Source organism: Antechinus flavipes, chromosome 6, assembly GCF_016432865.1.
Source record: "Antechinus flavipes isolate AdamAnt ecotype Samford, QLD, Australia chromosome 6, AdamAnt_v2, whole genome shotgun sequence".
Lineage (NCBI taxonomy): Eukaryota > Metazoa > Chordata > Mammalia > Dasyuromorphia > Dasyuridae > Antechinus > Antechinus flavipes.
In genome coordinates, this window is record NC_067403.1 from 88,063,171 (window position 1) to 88,088,244 (window position 25,074).

The window sequence follows — 25,074 nt, forward strand, 5'->3', positions numbered from 1 at the left end:
GACTGGGTCAGTGTTAATTAACAGAATTGAGTGATGTTGAAAGAATGAACATACCAAGATTTGGTTACTGATGCGAGTTAAGGAAAAATGAAAAGTTGAGGATATGAATGAAGTTGGGTTTAATGTCCGAGCTAGCTCTCTGGAGGACCTTGGAGACTGAAAGAATGGAGATACCTTCAATAGAAATAGGAAAATGAGAGTTTAGGGGAGAGATAATGAGTTCTTTTTTGATCATATTGAATGAGAGGTATCTGGGACATCCAGTGTGAACTGTCCAATAGGAAATGAGTGATGTAGGATTGTAGGTCACAGGAAAGATGGGCACTGGATCTTAGAAGGGGGAATTTCAATAGATAGATAGTTCCATGCTATCATAAAAGCTTGAATATAAACTATATTTATATATAATATATATGTGAATATATTTATATATAAAATATAAATTTATCATGACTATAGTCACTGAGGGGTTAAATGTCATTAATTGGGAACTCAGTGTCTGGGATAGATTGAGAGTAGAACCTCTCATTCACCACTCTCATTTCCTCCTGTCTCTTCTATATTCTAGACCCTAGCTTCTGAAACTATGAATCATGACCCCATATAGGGTCTCATAACAATGTGGGTCACAAAATTATGATTTATTATCAGTAAATGTTTGTCTACCTCTGTTATATATGGGTCATATAAAAATTTTTCAGCTAAAAGGGGGTTGCCAGTGGGAAAAGTTTAAGAATCCCTGTCTGGAGGAAGAAGGGAGTCAAGGTTTCTTTTACTCATGGATGCCCAATCAATTTGCCTTATTATTATGTGGTAAAAAATAAGAAACACATTTCAGGCATGAGGGAGGCCCAGTCCAAAGGATTGCTTTCTTCATGTGATTAAAGAAATAGACAGGCAACAGGATTCTAGATGTAGAGTTTAAAGGGAACATAGAGATCATCTAATCCTATCTTCAATTTGATATATTAGAAAGCTGTGGTAGCTTAGTGACTTCTCCAGGAACTCACCTAAATTCCTTGTGAGGATGGGAGTGGGTGCTTGAAGAAGTCCTCAATAGTTTCTGAAGGAAGATTCAAGGCAGGAGAGTGACAGATATAGGCAGAAAGAAGCAGGAATGAAAGCAGAATTAAAAGAAAATTTGAGATCAGACAAAAACAATTAAGGAATACACATCCTTGAGTGGGAAAGAAATGAAGAATGACAAATTACTTGGCTCAGAGCAGGAAAAAAAAAGTTGCTTTCCTCATCTAGTAATGACTGACTTTGTGCAATTCTTGCTTCAAGCATCAACTAGAGTCCCTTCAGCTTCTTTTGGCAAGAGGCCATTGGGAGAATGGCTAGGAAACAGAGACAGCATGTGGATAGTTCTTCTGGCTTCCCACCCCTTCTTCTTTAGACGGCAAATGTAAAACTTATGGAGCATGTTCAGTTATCATTAACATAGTGTGAACCACCCCAGATAGAGAGAGGCAGGATTCTCCCTGGCTAATGAACCCTTCAGACTCCAAAGTGAATAATCAAAATCACTTTTTATCCAAAATGCCATACGTGTTTCCTTCTCCTCTTTCCCCCAATGGAAAAACAGAAAAAGCATTTTCTGGTCCAGCTGCCGGAGTGTGTTTATGTATGTAAATAGACAAATTTCATAGAAAGCATGAGAATCACAGCCCAAGAAATATGTCAGGTCATTTGACCTCTTTGATCAGGCTCTCCTTTTTTTTTCTTCACCTCTCCCCTCTGGAGAGTTCCACTCCAAAACTCCAAAATCAAACTCTCATAAGTCTCTCTATGAAGAAAAGATATCCTTTAAATGCTCTGCTTTAACATTTTCAGACTTGGCGCAGGTTCTAGCTTTCCAAAATACTCTTAACACTTTCAAAGATGAGGTAAAAGATATGAATCCCTTCTCCCTAAAGAATATCAACTTTTATCAAGACTCAGTCCAGGACTTCCTTTTTTCAATCAATATGAAATGTGCATGTTCCTGTGTGCATGCATGTGTATACATGTATAATTATATGTAGTCTATGTGTTAATTAACTACTTGCCCATGACCTACATTAATCAAGGTCGCATTTCAGCCGTAGGTGATACACAAAATTAAAAAGATTAATTAACTAGGCATACAGCCAGGGACATAAGGAACGGGAGGGATATCAAGTGGGGGCAAATGAGATGCCAATCATCTGACAAAAAAAACCCCAACAACAATTCCTATATATCCAGAGCCCTGGGAACCATCTGTGTTGGGGTCAAAGTAAGAGGCAAATTTACCACCTCTTCCTTGAAATCCTGACAGAGAAAAACGAATAAATTGTGTGATACCCAAAGGAATCCCCAAATTACAAGTGGATGTGAGAAACTAAGGTCCAGCTGAATACAGAAATTTGTCCACAAACTCACAGCTTAGTAAGTATCAGACCTAAAACTTTTTCAGGAGGCAATTAAGTTTTACTTTCTGTAATGGGGGCCTGGCCATTGAGTCTTGGGAGCAAGTAATTTAGGTGACCTGGTTTCTTTCTGAGAAGTAACTGAGAAATATGGAATGGAGAGGACTGGCTCTCCACATCCAAGCATATGCAGTTATGCTCTGACCACTGCCAGGCCATTTGGGAGAGGTCAGAGCTCCTGTCTCTTCCAAATAAACAGTATATCAACTGAGTCCAATGTGATTACTGTGAGGTTAGAAGGGTGGGTTGTTTGGGCTCTTGTTTTGTTTGGTTTGGTTTGGTTTAGTTGGCTACTGAGCCAAAATTGAGAGTCAGACAAAAGGGGAATAACCTTGGCCCTCTTTCCTGTAGGGTTTCTTCCAATGAACAAGACATGTTGTAAGAGGGTGGGCCCTCTTCTTTTCATTCATCAGACACTCTTCAAAGCCACTCTAACATATATGCTTCTAGACAACAGCCATATTTTACTAACTCCTCCAAATAGGCTGGAACAGCTCAATGGGGATGGATGTTCCAACTCATCAAGAATATTCCTATTGACCTGGGTCTCTTCAAGTCCAATGTTAAGCTCCATCAGAGATCCCCCACATGACGTTAAGCTCCATCAGAGATCCCCCAGATGATGGAAGATTTAGAACTGGAGGGACTCTAGAGATTATTTAATCTGACTTTCATTTTACTGATGTCTCTCAAATAAAAACGGCTTGCCTAATGTTATACACATCTAAAATGGCAAAACTCGGATTCAAATTCAGGTCCTCTGACTAAATCCAGCACTCTTTCTTCTGTATCATATTGCTTCACATACAGATCAATGAACTAGAGCAGGAAGAGATCTCATGTAGTCAAACTTTAGTTTACAGAAGAAGAAATTAAGGTAGGATAGTTAGCACCCATGATAGATTAGAAAGGAATTGTTTTTTCTTGCTTAATTGTCTTTCTCTTCTACAACGCAGTTTTAGACAAACCTGCTGTCATCAGATGATACTGATGATACATTCAGCTGCTTACTGATCAATGAGATCTTTATAGTAGCCAGAATGAGGTGTTCTGTACTTTCCAATAGTGAGTTAAATGGTTGCAAAATGCCCGGCTCTGACCAATTTTTCAAAAGTGCAATGACATGTGTTACAAAAGCAAGCTTCCCTTTAATTAGGGAACAAGAGAAACAAAAGGGTTACTTGTCTAAGTAGTGATATCATTGTAAAGGACACAGAGGAGATGACCATGTTCGTCAATAGCATGTGTCGATTCCAGAGAATTCACTTACACGCTTCAAAAAACTGCCAGTCCATTATCTATCAGGACATTCTGTTGTAACTCTTCTTATCTGATTGGAAATGGTGTCATTTATTTCTTATCTAGGCTGGTCATTTTTCAGCTTTTTTCTCCACTGATCTCTGGTTGAAGTTAAAACCGGTATGTATTCAGAAACTCGTTCAATTACAAGCAGATGTGATAATTTGCAAGCGGCCTAATTCACTGAGCCCAAATTTAAAAAAAAAAAAATTGAGCTCATATAAAATTGATGAGTTCTTTACCTTTTCTCAAATAAGAAAAGTAAAACAATTTCAGCCAAAAGGGAAAGTAGTTCTATTGCATTTCTTTTTTCCTATACTCCTAGCATTCAGACTTTTTTCCTCACTATCCTATCAAAGCAATGAGGAAACAGTGAAGCAAGGAAGAGATATGGCCTAGCAAAACATTGCTAGAAAAAAAAGTTACATGGAACCAAACCACAATCTTGCTTTATATCCCTTAGCTGACTATTCCTCCAAACTGTATTGAATCCTCAGGCTTAGGTTTTTGCTGTGATCTTCTTTTAGCATCTTTTTGCCTACATCCTTGGATTCAGTCTCCCTATTAAGAAAGGTTTTCTATCTCCAAAAATGTGGCAACATCCAAAGTGACTAGTTTTGTTGCTGATATATGTACGTAATAAAGAGAAAACTGTGCCCGGAAAGGCAGAGAACAATAACTTTACTCACCAACTTAACCTTTTGTGGAGGTTCTAAGTGATTTGTGTGTTAAGAGAGCATCTTGGGATTTCTAGTTGTAGGTAGACAATTATCTGGAACAGAGGGTGGTGATCTACTCAACAGACACCAAGTAAGTGTTGAAAGGGAAAAGATAATCTTAGTCTGGAAATACCATGAAAATCTTAGCCTGACTATACAAAAACCTACTCAACAGATGTAATGACCGCGTATTTAAGATCAGCCGGAGTCAGGAATTCAAGTTAAGGGAAAAATCTTCAATATTTATTGAAGTGAAGAGGTGAATAAAGATTGCGATAGCAAATATAGGCAAGAAAGGTTGAGATAGCAATATGGACAGTTGCAATAGGAAGCCAGCTAACAGAGAGAGATGTGAGCTGAGCAAACCGTGGCAAGGCAATCCCCAAAGTCTCTCCTTCCCCTTCCTTTTCCACTCCCCTGCCTCCACCCACCAAAATCATCATTTCCTATACAACACATCAGGACTTGCACAAAGAGTGGGCGGGGGCCTTTCTTTCTCCCAGCTTATATATTAATAGAGTATGGTCCAATTACTATTTAGCCTCATGTGCTTGGGACCTCAATGCATCAACTCAAGCCTCAGCCCATTACAAACAGACACCAAGTAGGTGTTGAAAGGGAAAAGATAATCTTAGTCTGGGAATACCATAAAATCTTAGCCTGGGAATACAAAAACCAGGGCTTTTGTAAAATGAAAGAAATTGTTACTAAAAAGCCATCATCCTTTGTCAGCTAGTAAGTTAAGAGCCCAAGCTGGCCAAAAAGTGGTTTCATGAGATGAAGATCAGAAGTTGACAGGATATATAAAAGATTCCTTTAATTTGCCTTCAACTTCTAGGCCCAATAATTAATTAAGTCTTCTATGTTAAAAAACTTGTGTTTGATATCTGTTTGATATAGCAGGCTTGGTGTAAAATTGTAAATTTTTTCATTACTTCATATTACTTATGAGTGCCCATTTATATCTTTAATTTATATTGTGTGTAGTAGTAGAAAGTAATAAATATGCATTTCTTTAAAAACAAACAAACAAACAAAAAGTTGACAGGAGGAAGCAATCTCCAACAAAAATGATTATACCAAATAACCACCATGGGATTACCCAAGACCTACAGAATATCTCACCTAGGGGAGAAGCCCACATGGGCAGGAAGCTGGCTCATTGAGAGCAACAAGATAGAGGTGGTCCCTTAGCTTTAGAAATGTGAGTACCTCTTCTACTTAATGGATCATGGTGATATACATTAGCTATATATAACACTCCCCAAATGTGTTTTCTGGCCTAATATGTTACACCTTTTCCCACCAATAAATATTTATGGGAGAGTTGAACCTCAGGGATATGAGGAAAATATATATTTTTTTTACTTTGCTTTGATTTCTTTGTGTCTGACTAAAGAAAAAGTTTAAGTAGGTGGGGCTTATGACCTATACTTTCGGTGGGATATAAATCCACAGGGTACTTTGGATCTGAAGGTAGTTGTTCTGGAAATGCCAACTGTGAAAAGGAATATCCCAACAGCTACACTTTTTTTTGACTTGATTCTTTCCTTTAGCCTTTCCTTTTGCCAGGATGATCATTAGCTCCATCTTATCCTTAGGGAAAGAGCCATAATGAGTTTAGGATTAGAAACTGAGGTAGAATTTCAACTCAGGTCTTCCAGACTTCAGGCCTAAGACTCTATTCAATGAGTCATCTAGCTGCCTTGAAAATATTTTAATAAATATTTAATAAATAAAAATAATATTTTATCTTTCACTTATTCTTACCATTCTCAACTTGGAAATCTCATCTTGCTTGGCCTATTATTATTGTACTGTCTGTCTTATCTTTCAGGCATTTCTCCTTTTGAATCCTCTGGACAAATATACTCAGTCCTCGGCTCTCTTTTTTTCTTTCTACATTCTCTTTCAGAAATCTTATCTATTCTCTGTAACTTCAAATAACACTTCTATGAAAGATTAGAGAACCAAACTTGGTTAAGAAGACCTAGCTAGGTTTAATGAACCTCTAACACATATTGTCAAATTGCTTAACTTTTCAGTGTTTGACGTAACTAACTTTCTAAGTCAATGTTACACAAGCATATCTGTGCTTGTAAAGGGAATTTATTTAGTCATCCAGTAGTTTCCCATATCAGTGAAATGACATCCCCTACCCATCCCCCCAAATTATCACCTCTATACTAATAATTTCTCAATCTGCATCTCTCTTTCAGTCTTCTGGCTTACATCATAAGTAGTGTACTGATCATTTCTGCCTAAATGACCCACTGTCACCTCAAAACTCAATGTCAAAACAAAATTCATCATCTTTTCTCCTAACCTAGTTCCTTCTTTTGACTCTCCTCTTTATGTAAAGAATACTATCCATCCCATAATAAACCCGGTCCTCTATCTTTAAAAAAAATAATAGCTTTTTATTTTCAAAACATATGCAAAGATAGTTTTCAACATTCACCCTTTCAAAACCTTGTGTTCCAGATTTTTCTTCCTCCCTTTCCCCCACCGCTTTTCCTAAACAGCAAGTAATCCAATACAGGTTAAACATATGCAATTCTTCTATACATATTTCCACATTTATCATGCTGCACAAGAAAAATCAGATCAAAAAGAAAAAAATGAGAAAGAAAAGAAAAAGCAAGCAAACAACAACAACCACCACCACAACAACAATGTGAAAATACTACGTTGTGATCCACATTCAGTCCCCATGGTCCTCTTTCTACTTGCAGGTGGCTCTCTCCATCACAAGTCTACTGGAACTGCTTGGCCCTCTATCTTGACTTTAATCTTGACTTCTTTCCTTGTCTGAACCTCCAATATTGTCATAAGTTTTGTAAATACTTCTACACAATTCTTGTTCTTTTAAACCCAACATAGTATGATGTCACTATCCTTGACAAAAAAGGAAGTTTTGCCCCAAGGCAAATATTTTCAATTCTATGTACTACCTCACTTGTTCAAGACCCTAATTCCTGACCCAGGAGGCCACTGAGTTCAGTTATCACCAGGACTTACTTTTCTTGTGGCCACCCTGTTAAACTCTATCTTTTTTCCTGTTTGGTGATGCTCCCAACTGCACTTCTAAAATTTGATACTTAGCTTTTCCTCCATCTTGATAATCTTCCTTTAGTGATTTAGAGTAACAAGAAGGGAGGATCTCTATGTGATTCTCAATGGCAGCATTTATTTCTTTACCTCTAAAACCTCATTATTACAATGGTGAAAAAATTTATCAGTTTTAGATATGAGAACTTTGGCAGTTCTGATTTTGTGAACTGGTAAAAACACGATTCTCTGGGATGAATCTTCAACATAATTGAGTTTAGTTAGAGATGATTAGTACGGGGCATAGAAGCGACTTTACATCAACTTAAATGTAAGCCACTGTGTGACTGTAGCAGGGCTACTTTTATTAACCAAGATGAGCCATTAATGATGGTTTCTAGGCCAGCAGCATGAAAAATGAGTCTATTTTTTACAGAAATAATTTAATACTGCTTTTTCTTTTCTACCAAGAGAATTTGAACAGCTAGCCAATCCTCAAGCCCAGCCAGCTGGTATTTGGAAAAGCTTAGATTCCCATTTTTACTTTAATGTATCCTAACCCAATAATTCAGCTCCTTTCCCATCTTTCCACAGATCACAGACTTAGAAATCTGTCTCTGAATCTAACTTTCCCATTTTCCAGTAGAGAAATTGAGAAACAAAAGTCCAGGCACTTGCCCAAGATCATATGTGTAGCAAATGGCAGAGCTAGTATTTGAATCAAGAGGCATGTCCCCCACCCTGCCCTGTCCAAATGTACAGCTCTGACACTGGGTTGTATCATTTGTCTTTTCTCCCATGCTCCTTAAAAAACTAGCAAAAATGTTAGGTACTTATGAAATGCTAACTTATTGAAAACAAATAGCAAACCAATATCCTGCTCCAGCTGACATAAAAGAAAGGAAATAATTGATTTCTATCATAAAACTGATAAAAAAAATTGTCCTATAGCTCTAATTCAGGAAAGTATTGCACCAAATACACATAGGAGGGTTTCAACTATATCAGTAAATACTTACCATGGATTTTGGTACCGGTGAGAAATAATCTCCTCCACACGTTTACGAAATTCTCCTCGCTGTAGAAGGGACAAAATAATATGCCACAGTTACTGATTGAATGGAAAGGTAGAGAATCTCTGAGGAGGTCAGTAAAACAAAAGAGAAAAATCCGAATTGTATTTCAAGGAAAAAAACAGAAGATAATGCAAGCTAGCTGGTGTTTCATTTCCTGGACAGGAAGATTGAGAGGAAAAAAGAAATGAGTTCGTTCATTTGTGCTTGTGTGAATTCAATAGGCATTTATTAAAAGGTTCACTATGTGCAAAGCACCATGCTAAATGGTCAGAGAGGGTAAAAAAAAGCTAAGTAAAATATAGCAGAGGAGATGGGCAGACTGGGAGAGATGGTAAGAAATGTAATCAGTGTACAAATATTCAATGCTATATCCTTAATGTTTATTAAATAGATGAATATTAAACAATGGACATTCCACAGGTAAGTCCCTTAACTTCTCAGTGCCACTGGTAACTCTGTAAGAGTTGCTGACTCACACTAGCGAGGAAGTACCCACGTAAGAAACAAAGTATCTTAGCAAGAACTCCACCTTCTCACTGATAAATGCAGGAAAGATTTATTTTACATTCTTGCAAGAATGGGTATTTAGTAGACAGTTTGAAATAGCAAAGACAGTATTTTATTTCTTATCCTGAAGCACAAGTCCCTCCCCGGATTCCCCCTTAATTGGATGTTACAGAAGTTATACAATATTACCCCTCAATACATACATAGCCAGTCCCTGCCTCCAAGGAGCTTACAATCTTAAATTCTTTGGGGGCAAGATAACCAGAGAAGTAAAAGGGCAAAGTCCAGAGGGCTCCAGTTCAAACCCACAACCTCCTCCCTTGATTATTCTTTGATGTCCTTCTGGGATTCAATTTTCTAATTTGTTTCATTTCTCCAATTTAATTTTCATAACTGTGGAAACCAAATGCCCAGCCATTTCTCACATCCACATCTGGAGTTCCTTTCTTTGCTGAGAAAGTAGGACAGGAAACTTAAGATATTGACAGTCATATGGTGTTTATTTCCCAAAACACTGTCTTCTGATGACAGATCATCGTTATAAAACTAATGTTCAAACGCACTAATATGCATAATTATTCACCATTTTGATCATCTACAAAAATTATCTTCTATATTAATAATTTAGGGTTCTCTATATTTAACAATTTTCTTCAACTTGATCCCAGTATTTTTTTTGCCCTCATGTTCATAAATATACTCATTTCATCCCTTTCCCTTTAAAAGCATAAAGATTAAATTTAGAATGAAAAGAGATTAAGTCCTACAGTAATATCTTCATATCTCCAATTCAATAAGTGTGTGTTAAACATCCACTATGTGCCAATCACTGTGGATATTAATTAAGAAATGATGCCTATCCTCAAGAAGCCTACACAATTTAAAGGAGGGAGATGCCATATAAAAGAAGAAAAAAAGTGTTGGGAAAAGATTAAGACATATGGGGAATGGGAGCATCAGGTTTCATGACCTAAAGTGAGCAATGGATTCTGAGTGGAATGAGCTGTGAAAATTCCATTTTCCCTTCTGTAAAGGAAAGCATTGAGGGGTTAGGATGAAAGGCAGAGTTTGGTACCTAGTCCTTCAATCAAAGGGAAGAGGATTCAAGGCTAGAATTAGCAACTTGGTGCTAGAGGTAATGGGAGGGGCAACATATCAATGGTGTTGAAACCAGAAATGCTGCTCACCAGTAGTGTCAATATCTTAAGGATTTGGGATTACTATTATGGAGAATTCTTTGGCAAATCACCTGTCTTGAATTGCTGTATTTTTTTTTTTACCCATTCACAGCTTGGGAATTTCTAAAATCAATATATATTTTATTTTTTTTTATTTTTTTATTTAATTTTTATTTAATAATTACTTTATATTGAATCAATACATATTTTAGATACTCATTTTTTACTCTGCAAAGAGAAATCTATGTAAATAATTACCTAGAAGCAGTAAAGCATTTAATTTGAAAAAAACATTAGTAAATACTAATAAAAAACATTCTCTTCACCTTTTGTTTAAATATTCCCTCTTTACCCTCTATCGTCCAAAAAAGAAAGCTTCCCTTCTTTAGTTCCAGGAGGACAGAGCAAGTTTCAGTAGACCATGTCACTTCAGCTGAGTTCCAGGCTTTAGATCTCCAGAATAAAGAGCAAGGATTGGGGTAGGGGAACAAGGGAGGTGGGTAGATAATTGCTCCCATTGGTTGGATGCTCATAGCCCTTTTATCATCTTTCTGTAGCTTTAGTACATTAGCCAGTTTCTACACTTCTGTGGCTTCCCATTTTCCTTGTAGCTCAGTTGGTAGTTTTCTTTCTCATCTAGCCCTTTTGTGCTCCATTCCTCACCATCTCTGACTCAGGCTCTGTTATTATAACTGTCCCAGAGAGCAGCTCCTACATCTTTCTTCAGTTATTCCTTACCAGAATGACATGCTTGGCAGTTCCAGGCTAGCCTCTCATGTGAATTCAAATCCCTCACCTAACTGTTAGGCCAGTCCAGCTCTTGCAGTTTGGGAATTCATGGAAAATATAGTGACCAACTATATTTTACCAACTATATATGTTGGTAATGACCAACAGTCAGCAGAAGACTAATGATGAAGTATGCTTTTCAGCTCTTCAAAGTCCAGTAGTAGATTGCAGGTACAGAAGGAAATGTACATTTTCTGATAATATGAGTTTTTTGGGGAAAAAAAAAAAAACATGGGGCAACTACATGGTGCAGTGGATAGAGTACCAACACTGAAGTCAAGAGGACCTGAGTTCAAATATTGCCTCAGACACTTAACACTCCCTAACTGTGTGACTCTGGGCAAGTCACTTAACTCCAATTGCCTCAGCAAAAAAATAAATAAATAAATCAAAAAAAGAAAAAGAAAAACAAAACAAAACAAAAAAACCCCTCTATACTTATTTGTTATGAAGAAATGTTTTTATAAGAGAGAGGTATTGAATAGTTAATCAATAAACATTTATTAAGTGCCTAATAACTGGACTTTGAAGAACTGAGAAGCATACTTCATCATTAGTCTTCTGCTGACTGTTGGTCATTACCAACATATATAGTTGGTAAAATATAGTTGGTCACTATTAAGTGACACTATCTGTCAGGTACTGTGCTATGCACTGAGGATACAGAGAAGGCAAAACAAACAAACAAAAAATCTCTCCTTCAAAGGAGCTCACAGTCTAATAAAGGAGACAACATGTAAACTATATGTACAAATAAGGATTAATAGGAAATAATCAACAGAATGTAAAGGGCTTGGAAAAGGCTTCCCATATTAGATGGGATTTTAGCTGGGACTTCAGGGAAGCCAGAAGGTGGCAGTGAAGAGGTCGAGCATTCCAGGTAGAGGGACAGCTGGTAAAAATTCCCAGAGGTGTTGAGAAGTGAAAGATCTGGTTCAACTAACAGAAAAGAGGCCAGTGTTGCTGGGGGGGGAGGAGGAAAAAGGGGGGAAGATTGATGTTATATCCAAAAGTTAAGAAAGGGGAGATCAGATGGGGATGCACAGAAACAAGGTAGTTTTCATTCTTTTTATGTTAAATTATTGTATAGACTTTTAAAAGAATTCTAAAACTTCAATTTCACGTGGAATCTTCCTGTTCTTTGCATTATGAAATGGTGACATATTAAGTTGTGAATCAAATTGTCTTTCACAGAACACTGGCAAGTATATTCATTTATCATTGTTCAAACCTTGGTATATCTATGAATCTGGCAAAAATTATTCCTTGTAGGCTTGGGAATTCATTTTTGCACTTATAATTTGAATGTCAGTATGTCTGACAGTTTCACAACCTTAAAAAAAAAATCTGCTCATCTTGGGTCAATATCCGAAGCAATGATGTACATAGGTTATCTAGCTCTCCAATGGTCCTCATGCTTTACGCCTTCCTCTCTTCTCCTACTACGGACAAACAAAACTTCTTAGGCAATCCCAGAGCTCAAGCTTGGAGGCACTTCCTGCTTTCCCTCAACCCCCTTCCTACAAGGAGCTGCTACAATGGGTCGAGGATTTAACGTCTTGGATGGGGGGCGCTTTTTTTGGTAGAGAATGCAGTAATTAAATAAGTGAAGAAACTTCCATTCACTTACTTATTTCAGGCTAAGACCTGAAAGTTTGTTCTTTCCCAGCAGCCATGGGGAAATAAAGGAGGATGTAATAAATCAGTTGCGATCGATCAGTAAATATTTATTGATGTGTCAGGCATTGGGCCAAGTACTAAGATACAACAAAACAAAACAAAAACCAAAAAACATCAAAGAAACAAAAAGGCTACAATTCCTGCCTGTAAGGAGTTCACAAACTAATAGGAGAAGACTACACCTATAAGAAACCTAGAAGAAGGAAAGGAGGAATGCAAGCCTTTAGAGATGGGGAGAGAAGGGGTGGAATGATAAAGACTTCAGCTGAGGAAGAAATGATGAAATGGCTTCTTAAATGGAGGATATAGGGGAAAGATGGAAGCAGTAGAACTGAGAAGATATTAGGCTAGATAATTTGAAAGGAGCTAATTAGCCTGTGGATATTGGAAAGCTGACTATACAGATTTTTTTTCCTCACACTATTCCTGACACCTTGCTTCATAGAAAGCTGAATTAGTATTTAATTTGTGCTTTCAACATCAATTGAATTGAAATCTTTCAATAATTTCAATAATTCTCGTTTTTAAAAAACAATCTTCCTTAAGCTTAGTTTGCTGTTGCTGGTAATTTATGATTTCAACATCAGTGTTGAATTAAAATCTTTCAATAATTTCAATAATTCTTATTTTTAAAACAATCTTCCTTAAGCTTAGCTAGTTTTTGTTGGTAATCAATATTTGCTCCTTCTAAGGCTACTCAACAAAACAAAATGATGTCTATATCTGGTCATTTGGTGAGGGGGTGTTGTTTGGTTTTTGACACTGATCTTACAGATTTTTACAGATGTCTAGGGTCATATATGTTTCTTTAAATATTTTTTCCTCTAAAGTAAACTGGTTCTTCTTTGAGCTCCCTTAGTTTATTAATGGAAGTTGTGGTTTATTTAGACTCATGTTCAAGGTAGTGTTAAATCAGTGAAGTTTAGGAATTGAAATGCAGCTTTCACTGCTGCTTCCTAAAATGACTTCAGGTAAGTAAAAACCGATTCTGGAAATAGCACACCACCATCTCCATAGTAACAAGTTACTCAACTAGTTAAGATTTTTTTACAGTGTTGAAGAATTCATGGCTGACCCTCTACATTGTGTAAATCATCGTGATAATCTCCCCTCCCCTCCCAAAAAAATATTTCCTACCAAAGTTATAAACTGGCACCTTCTACTTCAAATATAACAAGTTAATGTAAATTTGGGGAAGTAATGGATTTTTTTTTTTTTTTTTTTTGCTACTTAGTTCATAGTTTGAAGAATTGTGGACCCCCATTCCACTTAAGAAACTACTGGCATGGTGTATAGAGCAAAGGCCCTGGAAGCAGAAAGATTATTGGTCTGGAATTCCAGGGATTTCACTTTTGAACTCAAACTGAATGGGACTGATTGGGTGAAGTTTTCTCAGTTTATGAAACTATGCCTAAATCACATGATCCCTATTCCCAGAGCCAGAAAGGTCAGACCCTAAGCCAGTGAAGTTAGAGGAAGTGGTGACCCACAGGAAACAGACAACATTGGTGACATTGGTCAAGTATGGTTACTTCCTTTTAGTCCAGTGAAAAGGTTTGGGTTTTTTGCTACTTGAATCCCCACAGGCCAGAAGTTGATCAGATTCCATGAGCACATGGTGAGAACTAGGATACTTCCCAGGTGTGCTTGCCTGAGCCTCTCCCTGCAGGGACTCAAAAATGCTTTCTCTTTGTATCTGAAGATGCCTCTGGTTAGTTAGTTTGGGGAAAGGGGTCTAGCACCTGTCCCACACAAATCCATTTCCACTTTACTTAGGAATTCCTAGAGAACATCCTTTCTGAGAATAATTTTGGCTTAAATAGATTTGTAGGCTGCACCATTGACTTAAACTTTTTTCCAAAAGAATCCAAATCTTAAATTGACTCAAATATTTAATATCATTTTAGAGAGACAAGTATGATTGGAATAGTGGATTTGATAGAAGGTGGGTTTGAATTCCACCTCCAACCCGAAAAAAGCATTGTGGTCTGAGGGACTTAATTTCTCCGAACTCCCATTTCTTTATCAATAAAATGGGAATGACAAAATTTTCAATACTAATTTTCCAGGATAGTCATTTGATTCAAATGTGATAGGCACTAGTAAAGTACTAAATAAATGTCAGTTCTTCTAATTGCAAATTAGATAATGGATTGCAAATCTATGGGAGTTTTTTCTTACCTCTAGAATGAATAGTAGAATAATATTAATTTCAAGAGCTCTTAAGCTTGCTTGTTTAGAATTCCTATTCTCTCTTTTGAACAGAGCTCCCAAGAACTTCAGAACAAATTTGAGTGGAAAATCCCTTGAGGATATCGTTTCTTATGCTAATTTTCTCTCTCCCCCTCTCCACTTACTGGGTTCAGTTTGCTAAATATTGTAGTTAATCTCATAGGTTCTGGACCTGCCAAAGCCCAAGAAAGACCCTCCCATTGTTGCTATATAAAGTTGCCTATTGTAGACTGACTCTCTGAAAAGAACCAAAAAAAAATACAAAGAAGTGCTTGTGAATGGAACATCTGAAGTAGATTCTTTTCTTTTTAGAGTGAGTCAAAGCACATTATTTTCAAATTTTTTCAGTGTGTGATACATGAATTCTGCATGGCATTTTCCTTGGACCAACAGGGAAAGAAAAAAAAAATTAAGTCAGAGAAGCTTGTTTTATTTTCAACCCCCAAATACACACAGGTTTGAACTTCTGCCAACATTTATGATGCTGTGGTCACATTATCTCTTTCTACTGCAGTGCCTTTAAGCACGATACAGTATCGACTATTGGCAAAGAGCCTAAACATGGGGTTTGTGCAAATCATCCAGATATCATGTGGGTTTCTCTACTTTCACCAAAGGGACACTGTTAATTCCCAGCATTTCTCAAATGCTATGGTGCTATCTGGAAAGAATTGATGCAGATGGGAATGGATAAAACCCGTTATCAGTCAATAGGTCAGTGTTACCAGAATTGTTGGGGTCCTTGTTAGCCACTTAAGCAGCACAGGTTAGAGACAAGATAGCTTACACGGCGATTTGTTTAGCCATTCAAGGGTGTGATGCACACCGTCAATAGGTGACAGGTCTGAGGTTTCATAATCCCACAGATGATTTATGTAACATATTTGTATGTTTATATGTGTGTGGATTGGGGGGAGGGGGTGAGAGAGAGAGAGACGGAAGGAGGAGGAGGAAGAGGAAGAGGAGGAGGAGGGAAGGATGGAAGGAGAGAGGGAGTCTCCCTTGAGCTAAGTATTTGAGAGTTTGGGTCACGTAGGCAAGCACACAAAGCACTTTTGGGTAGGATGAAGATGCTTAAATAATTACAAAAGAAAAAATATGTTCTTTAGCATAGCCATTTACACTGAACCAACTGAGGCAGTTTTCTTTGTCAGTTAATCAACATTTGTTAAGCTCTTAGGATGTACCCTACTGGACAGGATAAAGAGACTTAGATGACTTCCTCAGAACTATTCAAAGCCCTTTTAAGTTTTCTCTTGTGACTGTCAAGTGATGGGGGAAGGGAGATGCTGAAGAAGTCATTTCAGTACATTATATAACAGCCAATAGAGTACAAAATGGTCGGTTTTATGTTCTGCCCAAAATCTACTTTTTACACCAGGGATCAGCTATGGGTTATTTGGAAAACAAGGAATGGTAGATGGCAATTTTTATATTTAGGAACTGTTTGCTATTTGTGGCTTTTTGTCACTTTCTACTCTGATGAATCCTTATAGCCTCTTAAAGGTTGGTGGTAAAGCAATTTGTACCCATTTTACTCGGTACTGAATCAGATTCCTTCAGTTTCCTCCCTGTGATACATATTGGGAGAAAAGTATTAACATTTTAAATTCTTTACAGTAAAATGTGCTGCAGTACTTTAAAAAAAAAAAAAAAGCAAAGCTAGTTTGGTTTTTTTTTTTTAACTTGAGTATTATAATGACTAGTCATGCTCTTTCAAAAAAGGATCCCTTCCCCAAGTTGGTTGATGAGGTCTACCAGTGACTCAAATCTGTTGCCAGAGATGGTTTCTAATATGATGATTGTGGATATAAACAAAATATTCACTAACAGCTCTTTGTAAGACTGATACTCACTTTCAGAAACCCGGATATCTGCTTTTGGCCTTGAACTGTACAAATATGTGTGTAATGATGAGAGTTAATTTGAAAGTGCTTTTCCTAACTTCATTTTGCAATTAATACCACAGCAAGAAATTCCTCCAGAGAAAGTAAACCGAGCATTGTGCATACATCTCTCTATAAGATACAAGGCAAACAGAAAGAATAACCAGCTTAAGAGGATTACTATTAAAACTATAATTTTGTTTTCCTGGTCTTGGGTATATTTAGGAATTCATTTATAAAATTTTCTAAATTCTCCAGGAAAAAAACTCTTAGGAAAATAATAGGAACTCAGTTTCTGCTGAACATCAGCTGAATTTTTCTTTCTGGATTGGTGTTTGAAGACTTGGGTTGAAATCCCAGCTCTGCCACTTACACCCAGTGTGATTCCCCTGAACAGACATCTTTCTGAGTAGTTCCTTACCTATGATTTAAAAAAGTTTAGACTAGATGGCTTCTAGCTCTCAATTCTCAGTCCTTTTCAGTCAACCAGGCCCCAATTATATGCCAGACACTGTGCTAAGTATTGAGGATACAAAGAAAGGTAAAATACATCCCCTGCTCTTAAGAAACTCGTAGTTTATTGAAGAAGGTAACATGTAATTATATAAGCTATAGGCAGGATAAATAATCAACAGAAGAAAGGCATTTATAGGGAATGGCAAAGGCTTCTTGTGGAAGATGGAATTTTATCTGAAGCTTTAAGGAAATCAGGAAGTGAAGATGAGGGGGAGCATTTCAGCATAGGAAATAGCCAGAGCAAATGCCCTGAGTAGAGAAATGGAGTATCTTGTTCATGGAATAGCAAGGAGGCCAGCATCATTGGATTGAGGAGTATGTGAATGGGAAACTAGGGTAAGACATAAGAAATCTAGAAAGTTAGTGGGGACTAGATTATGAAGGTATTTAAACATCAATAGGATTTTATATTTGATCCTGGAGGTGATAGCCACTAGAATTTACTGTGTAATATGAGACGTGGTCAGACCTGTTCTTTAGGAAGATCTTGACAACAGAGTAAAGAAAGAATTGGGGTGGAGAAGAGGCAGGGCAAGGATACCAACCAGCCCTTTATTGCAATAATATAGTAATGAAGTGATGAAGGCTTACATCAAAGTTATGATAATGTCTAAGAAGAGAAGGGGCTATATGCAAGAGATGTCACAAGTCTTGATTGGACATGGGATAGGAGAGAGTAAGGGAATGAAAAGTTAAATATGATATATGATATGTAGGTTGTAAGGTAGATGACAGTTGTGTCCTCAAAAGTATTGGAGTGAGTATTCTCAACAGTAACAGAGAAGTTCAGAACAGGGAAGGGTTTGGAGGGGAAAAATAATTATTTCAATAATGGATGTGTAGACACGGGACATCCAGTTTGAAATGTCCACTAGGCAGTTAGAGATAGGAGTCTGGAAGTCAGTGAGACTTTGGGTCTGATAAGTTGATTTGAGAATCACAGGCTTAAAGATGATAACTAAATTCAAGGAAACTGATGAGATCTCCAAGTAAAATAGTAGAGAGGGATTAGAGAAGATGGTCCATGATGGAACATGGGAGGACACGCATGGTTAGTATGACATGAAGATCCAGACAAGGAGATTGAAAAGAAGTAGTCAGATACACAGAGAGAGAACCACAAGATAGTCAAGGCATTAAAATCTAGAGAAAAGAGACTATTAAGGAAGGTAATCAACAGTGTCAGTCAAAGAGCCTCTCAAAGTTAAGAAAGATGAAAAGTGAGAAAAACCCATATTTATTTTATTTTAAAAGTATTAAATTATAAATTATAAAAATCAAAAAATTTAAAATTATTTTTAAATTAAAATTTAATTTTAACTTCAGTTCCTAATATTCTCTCTCCTCTCATTACCTTACCCATTGAGATGTGAGAAAAACAAGCCCCAAAACAATTATAGCCACGTAAAACAAATTCTCTTATTAGCCATGTCCAAAAAGAAAGAAAAGAAATTATGCTTCATTTTATGCTTTGAGTTTCTCACTTTTATACCCAGAGATAGGCAGCATGATTCCTTCGGAATTGTGGTTGGTTATTGTGTTGATCGAAGTTAACAAGTCTTTCAAAATTGATCATGTTTATAATTTTGTTGTTAATTGTATAAAGTGTTCTATTGGTTCCATTCATTTCACTTTGCATTAGTTCAAACAAGTCTTCTCAGATTTTTCTAAAACCATTCTCTTCATTATTTCTTATACAACAATGGTTCCATCACATTCAGATATCATAACTTTTTCAGCCATTCATTATCACCTCAGCTTCCAATTCTTTGCTAACATAAAAAAGCGTTGCTATCAATATTTTTGCAAATATCAGTCTTTTCCCCCTTTCTTTGATCTTTTGAATTTAGATCTAATGTCAGTATTGATGGATCAAAAGGTATACCAAATTTTATAACTTTTGGATCCAAATTGTATTCCAGAATGGTTGGATTCGTTCACAGTTCCATCAACAGTACTCAAGTATCTGTTTTCCCATAGCCTGAGGAGCATTTGGCCTTTTTTTCCTTTTTTTGTCGTTAGCCAATCTGACAGGTATGAAGTGCTACTTCAAATTTGTTTTAATTTGCGTTTTTCTAATTAGTGATTTAGAGCAATTTTTCATATTGTTAATGATAGCTTAGATTTCTCCCTTTGAAAACTACCAGTTCATATCCTTTAAATATTTATCACTTGGGAAATGAAGCCTTTAGAATGAGTAATTAATAAAGAGATCATGAGTAGCTAATTTTTAATAATAGCTTTTTATTTCCAAAATCCATGAAAAGAAAGTTTTCACTCTCCCAATCTCGCAAAACCTTATGCTTCTTATTTTTCTTCCTCCCTTCTTCCTCCCCCCTCCCCTAGATAACAAGCAATCCAATATTATGTTAAACATGCAATTCTTTTACACTTATTTCCACATCTATCATGCTGCACAAGAAAAATAATATCAAAGAAAAAAAAGCAAGCGAACAACAATTTTAAAAGGTTAAAATACTATGTTATGATTCACACTCAATTCCCATCATCCTCTCTCTAGATACAGACTCTCTCCATCATGAGTTTATTGCAATTATCCTGAATCATCTCATTGTTAAAAAGAACCCCATTCGTCAGAATTGATCATCATATAATCTTGTTGCCATGTACAATGTTCTGTTGATTCTACTCACTTCACTCAGCATTAGTTCATATAAGACTCTTCAGGCCTCTCTGAAATCATTCTGATAATTTCTTATTCATTAATAACTTTGGAGAGAGCACTTTCAGTTGAATGGGGAGGTCAGAAGCCAAAATTTATTAGAGTTTGGAAGAGGCTAGGAAAGAAAGTGGAAGTACTTATTGTAGAATGTCTTTTCAAGTAGTTTAGTCTCACATGACCAGAGAGATATGGAATATAGTTATTGAAGATGGCTGGATAGAGCATAGGATGATTTTTTGGTATTTTCATATACAATAGAGAAGTGACACAGAGAGATTGAAAACTGAGTGAAAGTGAAAAAAAAGTTTTTATAATATGATTAATTACACCAGGATATCTCTGATAAATAATATTGGGTTTTCAGATATTGGGGTTTTTTTTTAAAGTGAGGTTAATTGCAATCTATAGGCTTCAACACCAATTAATCAAGATCTAACTTTTGTGAGTTTAGATATAATAAGATGAAAAGACTTCCATTGCAAAGCACTTTTCAAACATCAATTTATCCTTTCATAATTAATGCTATAATTAGCAGAGGGTTACAGGGATGATAGAAGAGACAGTCATCTGAAAAAGATGGGACGTAATGGGATCACTTGTGCATAAAGAAGGGTTTTTCTTGGCAAGAAAAAGGACCACTTCATTAAGTGAGAAGGGATAGTAGACAGTGGCAGAGATATTTGGATGATGTGAGAGAAGGAGGGGAAAAAAGGAGACCCTTGGTGAATGCCTCCATTTTTTTATAGATTTTTCAGCTGAGTGGTGGGATGGTAAAGAACCATGGGAGATTCTGAGAAATGGTGAAAAGATTTGGAAAAGCTGCTGTGGAGTGTAGGATGATTAATTCACTAGGGGGGTATAAGAAGATTGCCTGGAAACAAGTAGGCTTAGTTGAGGTTATATGACAGAAATTTATTATAGGCCCAGTCTAGCAGTTTTGTGATTTTTCTCTGGCTTCATTTGGTAGTGTATGTGGTGGAGGCAAGCCAGTGGGTGATGGGAGTGGTTCCCGACTGAGGATTGGCAGGTTTTTAGTGGGATACAAGCTTAATTTGAGTCAATGTAAACAGGTAACCCCCAAAACCAATACAATCTAAGACTACGTTAAACATCCAGAATGTGGAAGGTTCTATTTCTGCCCTGGTTGAAACACCTCAAGGATAACATTTTCAGTTCTAGATTCTGAAGTCTACAAAAGACATTATTTTTTTTTTTTTACTTTATATTGACACTCGTTTCTGTTCCGATTTTTTTTTCCCCTCCCTCCCTCCACCCCCTTCCCTAGATGGCAAGCAGTCCTTTATATGTTGGATATGTTGCAGTATATCCTAGATCAAAAGACATTAACATAACTGAAAAGTATATGGAAGTGAGTAACCAGGGTGATGAGCATATGGAAGACCATACCAAAAGAGCACTCTGAAGGAATTAGATATTTTTAGCTAATCCGAAGGAGGAGAAAGACTTAATAAAGCTTCCTTCAACCACTTGAACTATTATATGAGAAAAATTTTAATATTGTTTTGTTTTGCTCTAAAAGGCAGTAATGGCCCAAATGATAGAAGAACTAATAATTAGAGCTATTCACAAAAGGCATATTGTAGCCAAAAAGACAGGGGGCCCATCTCTGTGGATCGTTCAAAAAGATGTGACATACCTATTTGTCAGAGATGTTTTAGATGATATACCTATTTAGATTGCCCTAGAAGGCCCCTTTCTAACTCCAAGATTCTATGATTCTTGCATAAAAGCTTATATAACAAAGTTAAAAAAACAACTCAGGACATTTGGATAAAGCAACATCATGTCTCTGCATGAGAAATTAAATAGCAATGGAGTACTTCACACCTATATATAAATTCTGCCAATCCTAGTTAATTATATTCCATCTGTCTATTTAACAAAATCTCTCAGCAGCCCATTTGCAATGTTTATAATCTGTGTTGTTATCATTGAGTGGTTTTCCAGTTGTGTCTTCATGAACCTTTTGGAGATTTTCTTGGTAAAAATAAGTGGTTTGCCTTCCCTGAAGGCATTTTACACTTCATTTTACAGATGAGGAAACTGAGGCAAACCAATTAAGTGATTTTCCTATAGTCACACAGTTAGCAAATGCCTAAAATCACATTTGAACTCAGGTTTCCTAAGTCCAAACCCAGCATTCCATCCAGTGCATCATCTATTTATCCCTATAATCTGTACTTCTCTAAAGTTTCATTTATCTTGAAAAGCCATTTTTAGATACATTCTTTTCACGTATATTATAATGCATATTGTATGCAGGTCTATTGTGAATAAAGTTTTATGTACTGTGAGACAGCATGAGCTTGTAGGTAAAGCAGCTTTCAATGTCTTCAAGACCCGAGTTCCAAGCCTACTCTGACCAGGCTACTGTGAGAGTCTCAACTTCTCAATGCTCAAGCACCTTTCTAAGAGTCTATGTAGAACACTTGCTGGACACTAGCATGGGAGGGAAAGAGTTTCTAATATTTTGGGTTTGATTTAATAATGAAATTATAGGATAGGACCAAAAAGGAAAAAAAAGTCCTTCCTTAAATCCTTCCTAATACTGCCTAAAGATGCTCCTGGATTCTAAGCTCTGAAAGATTTTATCAGCATGGAAAGGCACCGAGTAGGAGCCTAATGCCCAGACCAGCTAAACATGGAGAGGCTTATGACTGGATGTGGTCCTTTAAAAAACACACACACACACACACACACACAAGAAGTCTGTCCCTGTAATCTCTTTGAGGGCATGGACTGGCAATATTTTTCATATTTGCATCCCTACCCTAGTGTCATGTATATGGCAGGTGCTTTGGGGGGGTCAGTTGGTTTGTTTTTTTGGTCCTCCTGAGTGGAAACTCCCTCCACAGATGAAATTTATGAAATAATGTCATAGAGAATTGGGCGAGGTGACATGGTACACAGGTTAGGTGACTTGCCCATAATCATGCCATTAATATGAGTCAGAGGTCGTAATTAAGCCCACCTTAATATTAATTGAAGTCAATTTGAAGAAATCACATTGGGGACTCCTCGAACAATTCTAATATCATCATAATAATTATCACTTAGAGGGATTAGGTAAGGCTCCCCTTCTCTAGAACACTTACGTATCTCAGGCTCTAGAATCCTTCCCTCATTAATTCCTCTACTTTCTCATCATTTTGTCTTTCTTCATCCACAAAAGCAATACACGTACCCCCATTGTCTATAGGGCACATTTTAGGACTGTTTTTCTATTCCTGATGATGGATTTGTACTCTTCTGTCTCTCTGCCTCCCTCCCTTCCCTTGATCAGAGACAAGCCTTTGCCAGATACCTGGCTGTGTGGAACAGTATGATCTTGGGGCTTGGAGAAGAGTGTTTGGCCCATGAGGAGAATTTGGCTCCAAGGATGGTGCTATCCATTACCTTCTTGAAGCACTAAAGGTGTACCTGAAAAATTGCAATATAATGTGTGTGAAAAAGTAGCTTCTCAAGAGTAATGAAATTTTAAAGAAGTACAGATTATAGAGACAGCTAGATGCTGCAGTGGATAGAGTGTTGGACCTAGAATGAGAAAGGGTTCTTTTCCTGAGTTCAAATGTGATCTTAGGCATTTATTAGCTACCTGGGCAAGTCACTTTACCCTGTTTGCCCAGTTTCCTCAGCTGAAAAGTAAGCTGGAGAAGGAAATGACAAATTACTCCACAAGCTTTGTGAAGGGACTCCTTTCCCTGTAATCTCTTCTTGGAATGTCTGATAGACATTATCTTCATTTCCTTTGAATTTTTGTTGGCTATTAATATTTGAGCCCTAAGGGGCTCTCAAGTAGTTAATGATCCAAAAGCCAACACTAAAAAGCACTAGGGGAGTTCTCATTTAAAGATAGACTGTGACAGAACATTTTGCAAAGTGAAAAATGCTTTTGTACATGATTGATTGTCCCATGATTTCTCTGATCCATAATATCATATTTTCAGATATTGGATAGTGGGTGTTTTTTAAGGTAATGTTGATCTGCAGACAATACCAATCAATCAAGACTCAACTTTTATGATTTTAGATGTAATAAAATAATAACATGGAAAGATTTCCATTGCAAAGAAATTTTGAAGCATTTTTTTCAGAATAAATTTCATAATTCTATATAATTCACTACATGATACGGTAAAGTCTCTCTTTAATAACCATCATAGTCTGTAATGTAGAGGACAAAACATATGCATGGAGAAGTTGTCTTTCCTGCTTTCTGCAGCTCCCAATGATCTTTTTTCTGAGTTCCTACAACCTTTATTTTCTGCACTATCCCATTTATAGCATTTAATAAACCCTTAATATGGATTGTCTCCGTGGTGAGATCACAAATTCCTTGAGTACAAATTTGGCATACTTATCTGTCTGTCTATATACACACTTATATAAATGTTATATAAACACTATTTTTTTCTCATAGCACTTAATCCAGTGTTAAGGACTGATGGTCACCTACTGGCTAATTCAAAAGGCTCTGGGAGGAATCTTTTTTGTAGCAATGCCAAGACTTCTGCCATTAGTGATTTTCTTCTTTGTGTTAAGCTTCACCATCAGGCTGGAAAAATAGAATCTCTCAGAAATGGGTCATATTACATCATCAGCCTCTTTTGGTTTATGCTAAATAACAAATTTTCTTCTAAATTATTTTAATTTTATTATTATCAAATTACTAATTTTTACTAATTATTAAATAACCAATTGTTAATATTGGGAAGACACAGGATTTATCCCTTTCTGAGACTTTATTCTCTATTAGGTCAAGTCAGCATCTAGAAGATATTGCTTCTGATTGGATTCTGACTGGATAGTCTTGCTCAGATTCCACCCAGATGGGGAAGAACATTGTGTTCTACTCAGGTTTGGGTGGGGGTTTGGGTCATTGATTAGATTGGAAACCTGATAGTGATTTGGACATAAACGAATGTCTCAGTCATTTATTAGAATAGGCCCACTTCTCATTATTTGTGAGCCAATCAGAGGGATT

The 25,074-nt window shown here is 36.7% G+C and overlaps 1 protein-coding gene across 2 annotated transcripts in view; it reads right to left on the bottom strand.

Moving 5' to 3' along the window:
• Nucleotides 1-25,074, bottom strand: part of C6H4orf45 (chromosome 6 C4orf45 homolog) — a 154,743-nt gene that overhangs the window by 73,418 nt on the left and 56,251 nt on the right. For both annotated transcript variants that reach the window (XM_051965744.1, XM_051965745.1), the window contains exon 3: nucleotides 8,542-8,600. In XM_051965744.1, coding sequence (XP_051821704.1) covers nucleotides 8,542-8,600 — 59 coding nt within the window. The remainder of the gene's footprint in view (nucleotides 1-8,541; nucleotides 8,601-25,074) is intronic.